This window comes from Sturnira hondurensis, unplaced genomic scaffold (assembly GCF_014824575.4).
Source record: "Sturnira hondurensis isolate 20B ecotype Veracruz unplaced genomic scaffold, ASM1482457v3 Scaffold0013537, whole genome shotgun sequence".
Lineage (NCBI taxonomy): Eukaryota > Metazoa > Chordata > Mammalia > Chiroptera > Phyllostomidae > Sturnira > Sturnira hondurensis.
Window position 1 is genome coordinate 3328829 of NW_028086168.1, and position 18599 is coordinate 3347427.

The window sequence follows — 18599 nt, forward strand, 5'->3', positions numbered from 1 at the left end:
GGCTGCAGGCAGGGAAAGCAGAGAGCTTTTTGAAAAATAGCCTTTTTTTCTTAAAGGAGGACCCGGCCAACTATTGTATTAGTTATCGTTTTTTTAAGAGGCTAAGTTATTTTTCCATTTTTCTCTTCACAAAATATTTACAGCATTACATGTTTGATTTGTTTCTGAAAGACTGAGTCTGAAAGTACAAAACAATAATTTCCAGTCGCTAAAGTTACTGTGTTTTCAAATTTATGTATTTAGGTAAGCCAAATATCTATGTCACTAAGTGGGATAATTTTTTTGACATTACTCAAATGCTTTAAATCTTATACTTGTTCTTTTAGATTACTGGTCCCAACTTCTGGCAGCCAGATGTTTCATAAATTAAAAAAATTATTTGAAGAATTCAAACCTGCTTCTTTAAAAAATATGCATTGATGTATGGTATTTGTTAATTATATAATGTAACTTTTCATATAGTTATATCTTGATCCTCCAACAAAATTGCTAGGTTTTGAGTCAGGTATTTTAAATTTTTTACACTATTTCCTATATCTAGTAAGGACTCATTCACATCATTTTTTCATTGATTGATTTACTTTTGTGTCTCACCTAATCAAACAGTGAAATAAGTAATTTTAGGATCTCATCACTTAACCCACATCAACCAAATGTGCCACCTTCCTAATGACATCTGCAGGGCTCTGCCTGTGTCAGATCCAGCTCAAGGCAACCTGACAAAGTCGACTTTCTTATTAAGATTACGTATGAGATGAAGGCACTTTGCTGATTAGCCCAGAGGCCTCAGACATGATCGTGTGAGTCAGTGTTGTGGTGAAGCAGGAGGAGGTGGAACTATTGTCGTTCTGAAGATTCGTGAATAAGCCACCCGTCGGGGACCATCCCTGCATCAAAATTGTATTTCTTTTAGCTCATTCATCTAGCCCATTCTAGATCCCCTATAAATCCATTGTGAGTTTTTGCTTCTATTACTAAAAATTATTAATGGAACTTGAAGAAATGGTTCTTAAAGAGTGTTTTCCAGAAATAAAATTTAAGAAATTCCAAGAGTGAAATACCACGTCTACTGTCATGACTACTTACCAGCTCAGCATTGTTCGCTGGGAGTTTGTAGTCATAAGAGTAGGGATAGATCATTATCTGGGAGTAGGAGTGGATGGTCACATAGGCTTTGATGGAAGATCGGTTACTGCGGATGAAATTCGCCAGGGCCTTGGTCTCCTTTTCAGACTCTGCGGCAGGTCCACAGTAAGTTTCATCACAGGGATTTCTAGATGATCCTTTTTCTGAAAACACATATATTGTTGTTATTGGTAAATCATCATCTATTGAAGTTCTCACAGGGCATGTTTCAAACTTTCAAATTAGAGAGTTAAAAGTAAGTGTTTTTCACAGGGCTACTTATAATCACCCTCATGTATGTATACATTATAAAGTATGTACACATTTAGTCACAAGATTAGGATAGCACATTTTTAAGCTAACAGGGTAATCAATTATATGTGAAATCAGCAGTGTTTTCCTGTGTTGTATTATACAGTCAGGCAATATAGAGTAAGAAAATTAATATACATGAGAAATTTCCATATTATTGTAATTATTTTTGAGAGTCAAATCACAAAATTACAATTATATGATAATTTTATTTAAATAACTATTTGAAGATGGTTTCCTCTAGATTATCTCTTCTACAAGTAGTAGGATTATGGCCGGGGTGTTCAGTCTTATCTTTCCAGCATTGAACACAGCTGGGAACACAGTAGAGCATGCAATGCATTTTTATTGACTGAATAAATAAACTTTATTATCTATATTTTCAGAAGTTAGAACTCTAAAGTATAAAATTTTATACTTTTTCTTCTTTTAGGCACTGTTGTGTTTCTATATTATTTTTCCTCCTATGCTTTTCAACAGATTCATGGACAATGGTCAGCCAGATACTTACTGCACCAACCAGCATCGAAATTCCTGTTGGGGTCTGTGCCAACACAGCCAGTTTTTTTATATGTGGAGCGGGTCTTTCTCCACATTCGGTTCTGAAAGTAAGTTATATGGTTAGAACAAATACAATAGAGAGTAGTTGGTTTTAATTTGATTAGTGCCTCTCAGTATTGGTTCATATACCTTCGTCCAGGAGTAGATGTAGCCATCAATATTCAACACAGGCAAGACATAAAAGTCTAACTTTTCGAGAAATTCTGTCATGTGGCTCTCACTTCCATAGGTGCGGACAGCCTGTGTATGAAATATAAAGCAGAATTTCATGAAAAAAATGGATTGTTTGTTGCTGCTAAAATTTATGTAGACTGGATGAATATCGACTTTGGTAATGAAAGCTTGTTCTCTATTAAGGTAGATGTTATTAATATTTAAAAAGCATTTAGCAAAATAGTACTGATAGTTTTGTTTAAAATATTTGTTTCTAATTTTTCTATTTTTGGGATACTCTATTTTATCTCTATGTAATCCATATAATTATTATTTTTTATTTTAACTTTAAAGATGAATAAAAATTTAACAAAATTAAAGACTTCTAATGAACTTATTAGGTCTGTCCAGAGTGTATCCAGCCATATAATATGAAAAATGGAGACATTTATTGAAAATACAAGATACAAGAAACATTGTGCATAGGACAGTGATACCTTAGTGCCCCTCAAGGTAGGCACCTTGGGACCTCATACAATTCTTCCAATCTTCATCAGCTGCCCTGTCATTTTCCTGAATCTTGTTCATGGTCTGAAATCTCTTCCCTTTCAAAGGTGATTTTAGTTTGGGGAGAACCCAGAAGTCACAGGGTGCCAAATCTGGGTTGTAGGGCAGCTAAGTCACCTGGGTGATTTGATGTTTCCCTCAAAAACTGCATAAGATGTGATGTGTGAGTGGGTGCATTGTCATGATGAAGCTGCCAGTCACCAGTTGTCCATAGCTGCAGCCTTCTGAATCATCTGAATAGTTTCCACAAAGGAATATTTAAGCTTAATGCAAAATCCGATGCAGAGTTATTGCTCTACTTGCTCAGTCATTTTGAATGCAACAACCACACAGTACATGTGCTCACTCAATGACATCTACTACCTCCACTGACCAGTACAGTGAAATTGTCATTGTCCATGCATGTACATTCCAGTCCATTCTCCCTGGCTGACAGGTTACGTGGATGTCACACCATTCTTGTTATAGTAACAATAGCTGGCTCTGGCTGGTGTGGCTCAGTAAATTGAGTGCTGGTCTGCAAACCAAAGAGTTGCTGGTTCGATTCCCAGTCAGGACACATGCCTGCATTGTTGGCTAGGTCCCCAGTTGGGGATGTGAGAGGCAACTACACATTGATGTTTCTCTCTCTTTCTTTCTCTCTTTCTTCCCCTCTCTCTAGAAATAAATAAATATTATCTTTTTTTTTAAAGTTCATTAATTTATTTTTTTTAAATATATTTTATTGATTATACCATTACAGTTGTTCTATTCCCCCCCCTTCATTCCCCTCCACCCGCACCCTCCCTCCCCCACCATTCTCCCCCCCTTAGTTTATAACCACGTGTCTCAAGTTCTTTGGATTCTATATTTCCCCCACTATTCTCGCCCTCCCCCTATCTATGTTCTACCTACCATCTATGCTATTTTCTGTGCCTTCTCCCCCGTTCTCCCCCTCCCACCCCCCTGTTTCTAACCCTCCATGTGTTCTTCATTTCTATGGTTCCACTCCTGATCTAGCTGTCCTCTTGGTTTGCTTTTGTTTTAGGTGTGGTTGTTAATAGCTGTGTGTTTGCTGTCCTTTCACTGTTCATATTTTTCATCTTCTTTTTCTTATATAAGTCCCTTTAGCATTTCATATAATAAGGGCTTGGTGATGATGAACTCCTTGAACTTGACCTTATCTGAGAAGCACTTTATCTGTCCTTCCATTCTAAATGAAAGCTTTGCTGGATAAAGCAATCTTGGCTGTAGGTCTTTGGATTTCATGACTTGGAATACTTCTTTCCAGCCCCTTCTTGCCTGTAAGGTCTCTTTTGAGAAATCCGCTGACAGTCTGATGGGTACTCCTTTGTAGGTGACTGTCCCCTTATCCCTTGATGCTTCTAGGATTCTCTCCTTCATTTTGGTCTTGGCTAATGTAATTATGATGTGCCTTGGTGTGTTCCTTCTTGGGTCCAACTTCTTTGGCACTCTCTGAGCTTCCTGGATTTCCTGGAAGTCTATTTCCTTTGCCAGACTGGGGAAGTTCTCCTTTATTATTTGTTCAAATACGTTTTCCACTCGTGGCTGTTTCTTTCCCCCTTCTGGTACCCCTATAATTCGGATGTTGGAACGTTTAAAGATGTCCTGGAGGTTCCTAAGCCTCTCCTCATTTTTTTGAATTCTCATTTCTTCATTCCTTTCTGGTGGGATGTTTTGTTCTTCCTTCTGGTCCATTCCATTGATTTGAGTCCCCGTTTCCTTTCCATCACTATTGGTTTCCTGTGCATCTCCCTTCATTTCAATTAGTTTAGCCTTCATATGTTCCTCTAATTTGTGACTTTGTTCCTCTAATTTGTGACTATAATCTACCAGTTCTGTGAGCATCCTGATAAATAGTGTCCTGAATTGTGCTTCTGAGAGGCTGGCAATTTCTCGGTCGCTTAGAGTTATTGGCTCTGGGACTTTGAGTTCTTCTTGCGCCATCTTTCGGGTTGTTCGTGCCTGTTCCATAGCAGGATCAGAGCCCTAAAGTGTTCACTAGAACAGGGCAACTAAGTCGCTGGGTTGTGACGCTGTATGTGGGGGCGGGGTCAAAGAGGGACAGTGGCTCTCACTGGTATTGCAGGGCAACTAAGTCGCTGGGTTGTGACACTGTATGTGGGGGCGGGGTCAAAGAGGAACTATGGCGTCTGGTCCGCCGCCTGCCGCCACGGCCCTCACCGGTGCCGCAGTTGCTGCCCTCACCGGGCCCAGGCGTTTCGTCCCACTGCACGCGAGTGTGCCACCGCCGTCAGCCCTCGCCCCCTGGGGCCTGCGTGGTCTTTCTCACTGTGCGTGAATATGCGCCCGCGGTCTGCCGGGCACCCCAACTGGTTCCCATCTGCCTGCGTGCCTGGGTCGGGGGCCCTGTCCTGCCGGACCCTGCTCTCTGCTGGATCCGCCCCTCTTACCATCCGTCCCTGTTGAACGGTTAGATGTAGTCGGACTTCCGTATAATTCAATTTTCTGTCCTTTGGTTGTGTCTTTGTTTCTCCAAATCTTTGTTGTATTCAAACTTGGTTGTGGGAGAAGGCACAGTGTTTCCACCTATGCCTCCATCTTGGCGGAAGTCCAATAAATATTATCTTTAAAAAATGGCTGGACTTTTCCTGGGCATACCTTTGGGTATATTCACACTTTCTTTGCAATAGTAACTGCAATAACTTTTTTTCAAAGTTAGCAGGATATGAGGGTGAGACCCATTCTCATAAGTAAGGAATGTCTATGGGTGGCTATGCATGTTTCTCATATCATCTAGAAAATTTATTTAATTTCTAGAAAACCTCCTATTGAGGGTCTCACCAGAATGTCCATCATGGAAGAAAGGTGAGAAACTCTCCCATTATAGAGTGAGTTTGCACTGATGAGTTTTGGGGAGCCTCTCACAGAGGCTCCACACTGCACACTGATGGAAGTGTCCTTCTTACCCTTCTTTCTTCAGAACGGAGCTCTGTTAAGGGGCAGGAGTAGTTCTACATGCTAGGTAACGCGGACACTTTTCTATGAATGAGGGCCTCATGCCAACTCATTATGCTTTCTTAGTCACACTCCCTCAGCCCCAGAATTGTTTTAAAGTTAAATTGAAGTCTTCCCTAGGCTTGCTTGAATAGACTTTATGATACTTAAGGCTTCTATGGATTAATAGTTTTTAAATACCGTTTGTGATTCTATGTGTGTATGTTCAGTATAATAACACATGGTAAAGTGTGGGCTTGTTAGGGGAGAGGAGCTATAGAACCACACTTTTCAGTGGCCTGCAATTGGAGAGAATCAAAGTAATGATAAAAGTTCTTTCCTTCTAGGGGACAGATGGTGAGACACGCACTGAAGTTAAATGATACCAACTAGATACGTAAGACATCTGGAAACCAAAACCATGCAAATAGATACAGAAGTGCTTCACAGAAATTATGTTGTATACAATAGTATACTTATATTTTAAAGCACTTTAATATTTTAAACCTTGAATTTTTAAATAACTTTTGACTTACAGAAGACTGCAAGTAGGGGGAGTTCCCATACACTCTTCACTCAGCTTTCCCTAATGTCACCATTTCACATAACCATGGTACCTGATCCAGGTGACACACTTTGGTACAATATTATAAACGAAGCTGCAGGCTTTACTCAGATTTCACCAGTTTTTCTACTAACGTCCTTTTTCTGTTCTAGGACCCCACACTGCATTTGGTTGTACCGTCTCCACAGTCCCCTCTTATGTGACAGTTCCTCAATCTTTCTTTGTCTTTCATGATTTGACACTTCTGCTGAAGAGTACTGGTCTGGTTATTTTTTCAGAAAGTCCCTTAAGTGGTCTTCTCCCGTTTTTTAAAAGTAATTAATTAGAGAGAGGTTATGCATAAGCTTTTAACATGCCTGTTCAGTGGGTAATATCAGAAGGTACATTGTATTGATTATGTGTGTTAACACTGGTGGTGTTAACCTGGATCATTTGATTGAGGCAATTTGTGCTAGGTTTCTTAACTGTCAATGTTACCTTTATAATTTGATATGTATTTTTGAGGAGATAACTTTTGAGACTGTAAGCATTCTGTTTCTCTTTAAACTTTTACCCCCCGATTTTTGCACCCATTCATTGATTTCACTGAATTGATTATACCTGTGGTATTCTGGTGGTGATTTTCTGTCTTGCTCATTCTTTGTGCATCCATTAGTTGTGATTCTGTAAGAAAGACTCTTCCTTCCTCCCCTTTTATTTATTTACTTATTCATCTATTTTATATCAATAGGGGTCATGGAACTTCAAATATTTTTTTGTTTTTAAAAGGCTTTCAAATACATAGTATTGTTATAATTGTAAAGAATGAAAATGATATAATTTAGAATAGGGATCGCTCATACTGTTTTCTTTTTTACAGTTGTCTCCATTTTCTCCCCACCACTCTCCCATCCCAGGCATCCCTACTTCCTACCCTTGACCCACCCACCTTTTATACTGTTTTCTTTTATTCCAAAACACACAATCATTATTATTCAGGAGGTAATGATCCAGTTACTGGTTTATACACAATCATTAACTTTTATCCAGTATACTACCAATTGCCCTCTCCACTAAAGATGGATGTGCAAGTTCAAGTGAGTGAAATGCAAGTAAATACAATTTTCTGTTTTATTTAAAAAAATCTTGCCTTATTAAGTTCTCTTGGTGAAAGTTGAAACTAATATCCAAAAATTGAACCTTAAAATTATAATTTTTCTCTTATTATTCTTTTATTATAGCTAGCTTATAAGGAATTGATTGAAGTAAAATAATTTCTATTACCCTCTGCTCAGAATCATTCTATGTACTGACCTCTCTCACAAACCACTGGCAAAATGCTGGGGAAATCCATTCTCTGGCATGGAAACCACAGTCCATGAAAATGGCAGGCTTATTTGGTCCAGGTTTGCCGACCTATTGCAGACAAAAGGAAAACTCAGATTTCATCACATTCAAGGCTTAACATTCATTGTGTTTCTGAGCTTTGAACTCAACAGGTGAAACTTGATATCAGCAAGAGTTCTATCCCATGATTAAGTTAAAACGTAATACCAACATAGTATGCTCTTACTTCTACACACTCACTGTGTTCGAGCTGAAGGCTTACATGGCTGTTTATTATTTTTATTAAGCTTGACAAGCTCATATTTTCAGAAGATGCTTGATTAGTCTGCTTAATTGTCATGCGGAGGTTATTCTCAGCTGCTATGATTAAGAGACATGGCCAGGACTGGATAAATAATTAGAAGTAATTATGATTGTTGCTAATCTTGTAAGAATTTTTCCTACTCTCCCACTTATTCCTTGTCTTTTAATGTTCTTCATTAGAATTATATGACCTAAATGATGTTAGAGGATGACAGAAACAGATCATTCATACGCTTTGTAATGTTGTTTGATAGACATGAAGTTTATGAACCTCTTTAGCAAATGGATTTGCAAACTACATCTGGGAGAGGAGTATTTCATCAAGGTAGATGATCATTTACATTGCTTAGAGAAGTGTGGTTAAATATATAGGACATTTATTTTATTGTATTTTTCCTTTTGAATAAATCAACATAATGATTTAAAAATCAACATATGATAAAAGAAGCTGGGGAATCTGATTCCCTGGGGGATATAGATGGGGGCAGAACTATAACAATGTTTGGGATGAGCATATCTGTGAAACAAATGTTAATATGTAGAATTCATTGATTTAAAGCCCTCAGATTTGGCAAGGTCACGGTTAAAAGCAATTACCTTGAGGAGATGTATAGTGCGTCCTTCAAACGTGGTGCCAATTGCACTCAGAGAGATGAGATTTGGATTCTCACTGGCAACTTGTCGAGTCCAAGCCTCTATCTATCAAACAGAACCATGTGGATTAATGTGATATTCTTGGTTCAACTCCCAAAGGAATGTCTGACTAAATCATGTGTGCTTCATACCGTTTCCCAGTTGTTGTACTTCAAGTAACTGTGTCCAGCTGCACGGACTTGGCTATCAAACTGAGCCTCCAGCATAGATCTCAGGTTGCTAATCAATACCCTGCAATAAACCAAAATGGGTGCATCTGTGATCATAAGTGTATTTCACGATGAATACATGTGAAAACCCAGAGTTGCTGCATTAGTAGATGGTACAATACATTCTCCATAGAATCACTTGTGTTCTGTGATAGTTCCTAATGTCCTTCAACTTGAGCTGGTTTTCACAAATGATGAGTACATCACTGAGAAAGATATTGTAGAGTGTGGGCAGGGCAGGCTCTTCTCGGGTGGCCTAGGACCCAACCCTGAAAAAATGTTTTATCTTGGTAACAGGGGCATTCTAGGTCAGGGCCATGGGATGCCACACAAAAGTATGCACTTAAGTATGCTATCTGTGGTCCTTCTTCCTCAGGACACTGCTGTTGTTAGCACTAAGTCCCATGTCCCAGGAACCTACTCAGTCCCACAATTGTCATCTGTCATCTGTCATCTTTCTCTATGTTTTTGAGAAAAATAACTTGATGGGTGGAAATTCAGAAATATTAACAAGCAGAGGATTTATTAGACCAAAGAATACTGAGTTTAAGACCTAGTTTCTGCGGGCCTTTCTTTCAACTGTTTAAAGTAATCTAAGAATGCTTTTGTAGCAAGGTAATATGAAAATTAGTGATAGAACTTTTGAGGCCTGATTATTTCTATAAATGATTGTTCTGGTGAAATTTCCTACTGTTAGAAGCAGGCCTGAGATTGTGTGTATATGTGCCTTCATTTCTTTGCTACTTTTAAATGGAAAGTGTATTCTGAAGGGACAAAATTTTATGAGCACTAATGTCCTTAATCATAGCACTGTGAATATTACGGGCAGAGGCCAGGTCGCAGAAACTTCTGTTAACCACTGTCAAGCCTTGAAATGTTTTTATCTGACACGCTGAGCCTTTCAGCCCCACATCAAAAGTCTACCTCTCTTCCAGCTGACCTGGGGCATTTTGCAGAAGTGTGGCTGAGTCAGCCTCTGAGCCTCCCCCCTTCCTGGTCTCTCCTTCATTTGGTTAACTTGGACATGAACTTATATCTGTTTATAGAAAACGAAATCAAATAATGCTAACTGATATTTGTTTCCTAGCAAAAGGTAAATACTGTCTTAAGGTAGTTTTTTTTTAAAGAAAAGGAGCAGATTTTAAAATTTACCCTGTGGAAAGAAAATTTTCTGATGAGCCATCATTAGTATTTTGTTAGTGCATTAGTGTCTGTTGCTGCTGTAAACTACCACAAACAACATGACTTTTTTACTTCGCATTTCTGTAGGGGAGAAGTCCAACATAGGTCTCTCTGGGCTAAAATTGAGGAATCAGCAGGGCTGAGTTCCTTTCTGGAAGATCTAGGGGAGAATCTGACCCTTTGCCCCTTCCAGCTGCTAGAGGCACAGTCCTTGGGCCTTTGCTCTCTCCTCCATCTTCAAAGCCAGCAACAGTGGCTCAAGTCTTTCTCCCGTGGCATCACTGACCTCTGCTTATGCCGCCCTTTTCCAATTTTAAGGACCTTTGTGTTTACAGTAGACCTATTTGGACAATTCAGATAATGCACCTATTTTAAGTTCGTCTGCTTAGCAACATTAATTCCATCCACAACACTAACACCTCTTTGCCAATTAGCATAATGTGTTCACATGTTCTGGGGATTAGGATATATAAGTTTTGGAGGGATCATCATTCTGCCTACTATAGTTAGGGACCATGATTATAGTAAGCTCCATAATTATATTCAACACCTACATTACAATGTTAGGGAAGAAGGTAGAAGTAGAAGAAATCCTAAATTAGAAATCAAAGATCAGGGTCATAGTTTTGCCTAACTCATAAGTAGGATTTAGAAAATTAATTTAACCTCTGGGCCTTAATTTTATAATTTTTATAATGAGAGCATTTGATTAGCTGGTATTTAATGTTTTTTTCAGCTCTAAGATGCAATGACTTGACTCAAATGCATAGGCCTTGGTCATTTACATAGATGTTTTCCAAGGTTTATGAAAAAAAAAACTATGGTCAAGTTTGTAGTTAACATTTTCATAAAATTCAGAAAAGCACAGAGCAAACTAATGTTTCGAATAGAGATAGTTTAGGAAATGATTTTCAAATATAAATGAAAATAAACAATATTAGTAAGCAGAAACTTTTAAGAAAGCAATTACATCCCAAGATTATCAAATTAGAAGAATAAATCCTGTCTAACACAGGGATGAACTTCTTTGATCAAATGACAAAACTAAAAATTGAAGAGGAAACAGTAAATGACATCTATTTTCACTTTAACAAGATTTCCCATGGTCAGTGAGCAGGAAGTATAGCATCTCGGTCATAAGGTTTCTTAGTGGATGCCCAGAGAAAAGAAGTCATCAGTTAATTGCTCCCAGGTATTCCACAGCCTCAAGACTTTCCCTAGACATTTGTATCTAAGACCATAACCATGGCGATGATCTCTGACCTATCACGGACCAGCCCTGCATGGCAGGGGCAGCAGAGCTTTCACAGCACATCGCTGCCTTTCTCTTGCACCCAAGCCCTAGAATGAAAATTATTTAGGAGAATCGGTGACTGTGTGGGGGTTGGTGTTCTGTTTGGTACTGATGAGCTATTCTGTTAGCATTATTACTATGTTAAATATTAAACATTTTCATCAATAACCAGGACAAAGAAGCATAAAAAAGGTAAATTTAAGATGATGCCAAAGAGTAAAAGTATCCTCCAGTAACTTGCAAAAATAGCATCAGAATGAGGTTGAAATGTGGTGCTGACTTTTGCCTGAAGGCAGGGAATTGACCTCCAATGATCTTTCCAGCCCTATGATTATTTGATTTTATTAGATTTAGGACAAAGTACTATTTTAGCTATATTACAAAATATTATTACTAAATAATGAGCTCCTATTCTAGGAGATTAAAACAATGCCTCTTAATGTAATAGCGACCACATTACAGCTCCAAAATACAGAGGCATGTACACTGTTTTGTACTTTTATATGTTCCTTTTGTAGTGCTGTGCAACTTTATTTTTTTTTAATGCAGGCAAATAAGATAACAGGGGCTCCCAACAACGCAAGGAATACAATGCCTGAGAAGGAGAGACATGGCTCAGTTCTCGCCTTTCAGATTCCTGACAAAGGAGTACTTGCTCAGTCTTTGGACTGTGTGCCCATTGCTACTGAAGAACACTATTATGTACCCATGCTCTGCGGGGGCACTCTCCTGTGAGAATCTGAAAGATGTAGGTAAATGATGTTATAGGCAGTTAGGAATAATAAGTCTCTGCCTGGATTGGATATTGATACCACTGAATTCATAGTCTTTCTGTATCTAAGGGTGCAACATAAGCTTTTAAAAATAGTTCTTTTTCTGGGTATATACATTGTGAATTTTGTCACGTGATAATTCAGAATCTGATTAAAGTTGCCAAATGATACAAGTATTGGAGAAGAGGGTTGGAATCACCGAAATATCTGAAAAGCTATTTTGGTGGAACTTGTGCAGTAGATGGTTCTTATTGTGTACAAACACAACTGCAGACTCTTGCTGGCAGGAAATCATCCAAATGCAAATTAGTTACCATATGAGGTAATAATGGGATGCACAGGGACTGCTTGCAGCCTGGGCAAGGATATTGCTGGTGTGCTTCCCCAGGATTTCTAGGGACTTATTATTATTTAATATTTAAAAAATTATATGCTACAGATGTGCTCCACAGTGAATACAGAAGCAAAAATTAACAAGATCTCAGCCCTTGGGGAAAGTCCTGTGTTCTAGGTGAGACAACGCTCATACACAATTCCCCAAAAGTTTACCCACTAAAAATGCATGTAAATTTTCTATCTCATACAAGGAGATTGGTGTGTCATTAAAAGCCATTTTACTACTTTCTGATATGAGTAGTTTGGACATCATTCAGGTGACTACGGTTAGCTTATGGTCACTGATCTTCTTTTCTTAAAGAATTATAAAGAAACAGTCATCTTTTAAAATCTTCCCAAAGGCTGCTATAGGCTAGGAATTTAGAAGTCCTTCCTAGTGTAATAAGAAGAGCAAATTGTCACAAAAATTACTCTTGCATTTTGAACTTTATTCTGTTATATTTTTGTTTTTAAAGGGCAGTCAACTCTTAAGGTCAAAGTTTTACTTTCCACAGGCAGAAGCAGATAGCTACGCTATGCGAAACATGATAATGGGGTTAAACATATACTTTTTGTTGACCTTTAAAAAATATATCATCTCCCTCTTTGTGTAAATCTAAACCACAGCATCCTTAGTAATAGGACTATCAGTTGCAATTTATTTACATATTGTTGGGTTTATCTTCACAGCAGTTCTTTGAGAGAGGCATCATATTCCCATTTTATAGAGAAGGAAATGGAAGATCAGAAAGGTCAAGCAAATTTTCAAGATCACACCACCAGGAGGTTCCAGAGCCAGGATTTGAATCTGGTCTACTTTTTTCCCCCCAAAGCATTATTTAAAACATTCAAAGCATTTTCAGAGCAATGCTTTTTTCCAAATCATTGTACTATGCTGCATCACTTCCCCTGATGGATGTACAGATTTTACAAGTGAAAATTCTGACATGTTCAGTAGCATAAATGCATTCTATATGTTTAAGATATGAAAAATAAATTTGATGTTAAAAATTATGTAGATCACATTTTATCAAAATATAATGAAGACTTGAGCTTTTGGTGGGGGATTGTTGGATAAGCATTTCAATGTTTAGACCTAGAGTCTGAGACTGTCCCTTTGCTCCATGCTTACCCCTCCCTGGAGGAAAAACTCTGCTTTGAACTAACGCCTCATTTTCTCCTTCCTCCTAGGTCAATATGGTTCCTCCCAGTTCTAAGCCTTAGCATATACTGTATTTTTCAGACTATGAGATGCACCCCACAAATTTGGGAGGAAAAGGGGGATGCGTCTTATAGTCGGCATGTAGCTCACCTGGCTCCCTGTGGGGGTGGGTGGCAGTGGAGTGCGGTCACAGGAGGCAGGAGCAGGGTTGCTGCTGCATTTTCCTCCCAAATTTGGGGGTGGGAATGTGTCTTACAGTCTGAAAAATACAGTAGTCTGTCCTCTGCCTAGCAGGGGAGTCCGACCGTTGGCATCTCTGGGCCACAATGGAAGAAGAAAAGTTGTCTTGGGCCACACATTAAATGCATTGCGACACATAATCACAAAAATATCTCGTGTTTGAAGTGAATTTATGATTTCGTGTTGGGCCACATTCATACCATCCTGGGCCACATGAAGCCCACAGGCCATGGATTGGATACCTCTGGTAGAGTATGATTGGTTCATATCATTGTCTGGCTAATTCCTGCTCATCTTTTAGTGCTCAGCAGAAGCCTCATTTCTTAGGGTGGCCACTTACATTTTTTTGTTGTTGTTTGAGGTGTCATCAGTTAATAAACTTTTATAGATTTCAGGTGTATAATTCTATAATACATCGCTGTATATTCTATTGCATATTGTATATTGTGTGTTCACCACCCCAAGTCAAGTCTCCACCATAATTTATTCCCTCTTTACCCTTTTCTACCTCTCCCAACCCCCATTTCCATCTGGTAATCACCATACTGTTGTCTGTGTCTAGGAGGTTTATTTTCTTTCCTTACTCTCTTTACTTTTTTAACCAAGCCTCCTCTCCCCTCTGACAGCTGTCAGTCTGTTCTCCGTATTTATTAATCTATTTCTATTTTGTTAGTTTATTTTGTTCACTAGACTCCACATATAAGTAAAATCATATGGTATTCATCTTTTTCAGACTGCTTTATTTTACTTATAATACTCTCCAGGTCCATCCATGCTGTCAAAAAAGGGTAAGATTTCCTTCTTTTTTATAGCTAAGTAGTATTCCATTGTGTAAATGTACCACTGCCTTTTTATCTACTCGTCTACTGATGGGCACTTGGGCTGCTTTCAGATCTTGGCTGTTGTAAATAATGCTGCAATAAACATGGGGGTGCACATATGATTTTGAATCAGTGTCTCAGTGTCTTTATTTCCTTTGGATGTATTCCCAGAAGTGGGATTGCTGGGTCAAAAGGCAGTTCCATTTTTTATTTTTTGAGGTATCCCCCTACTCTTTCCATAGTGGCTGCACCAGTGTGCACCAAGGGTCCACTAAGAGTGCACAAGGGTTCTCTTTTCTCCACATCCTCGCCAATACTTGTTTGTTGATTTATTGATGATTGTCATTTTCACAAGTGTGAAGTGATATTTCATTATAGCTTTAATTTGCATTTCTTTGATGATTAATGACATTGAACATATGTCTATGGGCCATCTGTATGTCCTCTTTGGAGAAGTGTGTATTCAAATCCTTGGCTAATTTTTTAATTGGATTTTCTTTTTTTGATGTTGAATCGTATAAGTTCTTTATAAATTTTGGAAATTAACTACTCACCAGATATATCTTTGGAGAATATGTTCTCCCATTCAGTGGGTTGTTTTTCCGATTTCTTGATGGTTTTTGTTGCCGTGCAAAACTTTTTAGTTTGATGTAGTTTCATTGTTTATTTCTTCTTTTGTTTCCCTTGCTCAAAGTGATATATCAGAAAAAATATTGCTATGAGCAAAGTTCAAGATTTTACCATCTATGTCTTCTAGAAGTTTTAAGATTTTGACTCTGACATTTAAGCCTTTAATTCATTTTGACTTTATTCTTGTGTGTGGTGTAAGAAAGTGGTCTAGTTTAATTTTTTTGCAAAATCTGTCTAATTTTCCCGACATCGTTGATTGAATAGACTATCTTTATCCTATTATATGTTTTTGCCTACTTTGTTAAATATTAATTGACCATAAAAGAGTGGGTTTATTTCTGGGCTCTCTATCTTGTTCTGTTGGCCAATATATTTGTTTGTATGCCAATAGCATTCTATTTTGATTTCTGTGGTCTTATAGTATAGTTTGATATCAGATACTATGATTCCTCCAACTGTTCTTCTTTCTCAAGATTGCTGTGGCTATTCCAGGTCTTTTGTGGTTTCACATACATTTCTGGAGTATTTGTTCTACTTCTGTGAAATACATCATTGGTATCTTGATAGGAGTTGCATCAAATTTATAGATTGCTTTGATAGTATGGGCATTGAAATAATGTTAATTCTTCTTATTCATGAAAAAGCATATACTTCCACCTATTTGTATCTTCTTCAGTTTCTTTCTTTAGTGTCTTATAATTTTCTGAGTACAGTTCTTTTATATCATAGTTGAATTTATTCCTAGATGTAAGTGGGATTTTTTTTTAGTTTTGCTTTTTGATAGTTAATTATTGGTGTATAAAAATGCAACTGATTTCTGAATACTTATTTTGTATCTGCTACTTTATTGAATTTATTTATCAGGTCTAGTAGTTTTTTGGTTGAATCTTTAGAATTGTCTATATACACCATTGTGTCATCTGGAAATAATGACAGTTTCATGTCTTCCTTTCCAATTTGGATGCCTTTTATTTCTTTTTCTTATCTGATTGGTGTGACTAGGATGTCCAGTACTGTGTTGAATAAGAATGGTGAAAGTGGACATCCCTGTTTGTTTCTGACTTTAAAAGAAACACTTTTAGTTTTTGCCCATTGAGTATGTGGGTTTGTCACGTAGCATTTTTATTGCATTATGTTCTCTCTATTCTCACTTTGCTGAGAGTTTTTATTTCAGATAGGAGCTGTATTTTACAAATTGATATTTCTGCACCTTTTGATATGATCATGTGGTTTTTATCCTTCATTTTATTTATGTGGTGTATTGCTTATTCATTTGCAGATGTTGTACTAAACTTGCATCTCTGGAATAAATCCCACTTAATCATGAAGTATCATCTATTTACCTCTGGTTTACTAATATTATGTTGAGAATTTCAGCATCTACACTCACCAGGGATATTGGTCTATAATTTCCATTTTTGGTAGTGTCTTAATCTGTTTATAGAATTAGGATATGGGTGGCCTTCTAATATGAGCTTTGGAGTCTTCCAACCTCTTGAATTTTTTGGAATAGTTTGAGAAAGAGGCATTAGTTCTTCTTAGAATGTTTGGTATAATTCAATTGTGAAGCCATCTAGTCCAGGACATTTGTTTTTTGGAGTTTTTTTTTTAGTTTGTATTACTACTTCAATTTCATTTGTTGTACCCTGTCTATTCAGATTTCTGATTCTTCCTTACACAGGTTTGGGAAATTGTATGTTTATAGGAGTTTTATCCATTTTGTCCAGATTGTCCAATGTGTTGGCATGTAGTTGTTTGCAGTGTATCTTAAAATTGTTTGTATTTCTTTGGTGACAGTTGTTATTCTTCTCTTTTATATCAGATTTTATTTGTTTGGTCCTCTTTTTTTCTTAATGAGTATGGTTAAATGTTTGTTCATCTTGTTTACCTTGTCAAAGAACCACTACTTGGTTTCACTGATCTTTTGTATTGTTTTATTTTAGACTCTATTTTGTTTATTTCTGCTCTGATATTTACTATTTCCTTTCACTTTGGATTTTGTTTATTGTTTTTTTTCAGTTCCTTTAGTGTGAAGTTAGATTGTTTGTTTGAGATTTTTCTTGTGTTTTTTTTTGAGCTACGCCTGTAATGCTATGAATTTCTCTCTTAAGGTGCTTTGGCTGTATCCAATATATTTGGGTTGTTGTGTTCTCATTTGCATTTTTCAACATCTCTTTTGATTTCTTGCTTGATCTAATTATGAACATATGAGTTGTTTAATAACGTGTTATTTAGCCTTCATGTCTTTTCATTTTTTGTGTGGGATAATTTCCAACTTCATACCAGTATGATCAGAGAAGATGTTGGATATGATTTCAACCTCCTTAAATTTATTGAGACTCATTTTGTCTCCTAACATATGGTTTACTTTAGAAAATGTTTCATGTGTACTTTAAAAGAATATGTGTTCTGCTGTTTTGGGGTGAAATGGTTAGAACATATCAATTGAATCCATCTAATTTAGTGTATCATTTAAAGCTGCTGTTTCCTTGTTGATTGTATGTCTGGGAGATCTGTTGATTTATATCAAAGAGGTGTGAAAATTCCTACTATTAGTGTATTGCTGTTGATCTCTTCTTTTATATCCGTGAAGATTTGCTTTATATATTTAGATACTCCAGTGCTGGGTCCATAAATGTTTACAAGGGCTATATCCTCTTGTTGGATTGCTCCCCTTATCATTATATAGTGTCCTTTTTTTTGACTTTTACTACAGCCTTTGTTTTAAAATCTATTTTGTTAGAATAAGTATTGCTACCCCAGCTTTTTTTCACTTGTATTTGCATAAAATACCATTTTTCCATCTATATATTTTTACTCTATGTGTATTTTTTATCCTGAAGTGTTTCTCTTGTAGACATTATATATATGGGTCTTCTTATGCTTCAGCTATCCTATGTCTTCTGATTGTAGCATTTAAGCCATTCACATTTAAAGTGATTATTGATAGGTAGGTGTTTATTGTCATTTAATTCTTTATAGCTTTTCTTCTTCTTCCTCTCCTCCTCCTCCTTCTCCTTCTTCCTCTTTTTCTTCTTCATCTTCCTTCCTCCTCCTGCTCCTCCTTTCTTCACCTTCTTCTTTTTCTTCCTCTTACTCTTTTTTCTTCTTTATCTTCTTGTTCAAGAAGACATATTAACATTTCTTATAATGCTGGTTTGGTGGTAATGAACTCCTTTAGCCTTTTCTTGTCTGGGAAGCTTTTTATTTATCTTTCAGTTTTAAATGATAGCCTTCCTGGGTAAAGTGGGTAAAGCATTCTTGTTTTTATACGCTTGCTTTTTATCATGTTGAATATTTCATTCCAGTCCCTTCTGATGTGAAATGTTTCTGCTGAGAAATAAGCTGACAGTCTGATGGGAGATTTTTTTGTAGGTAATTAACTGCTT

At 37.2% G+C, this 18599-nt stretch overlaps 1 protein-coding gene across 1 annotated transcript in view; it reads right to left on the reverse strand.

Annotated features, from left to right (window-relative positions):
- Positions 1-18599, reverse strand: part of CPB1 (carboxypeptidase B1) — a 48381-nt gene that overhangs the window by 14453 nt on the left and 15329 nt on the right. The window contains exons 4-9 of the mRNA XM_037061788.1: positions 8656-8755; positions 8468-8569; positions 7535-7636; positions 2128-2238; positions 1949-2039; positions 1087-1289 (exon numbers count right to left, since the gene is read on the reverse strand). Of these exons, the coding sequence (XP_036917683.1) occupies positions 1087-1289; positions 1949-2039; positions 2128-2238; positions 7535-7636; positions 8468-8569; positions 8656-8755 (709 nt within the window). The remainder of the gene's footprint in view (positions 1-1086; positions 1290-1948; positions 2040-2127; positions 2239-7534; positions 7637-8467; positions 8570-8655; positions 8756-18599) is intronic.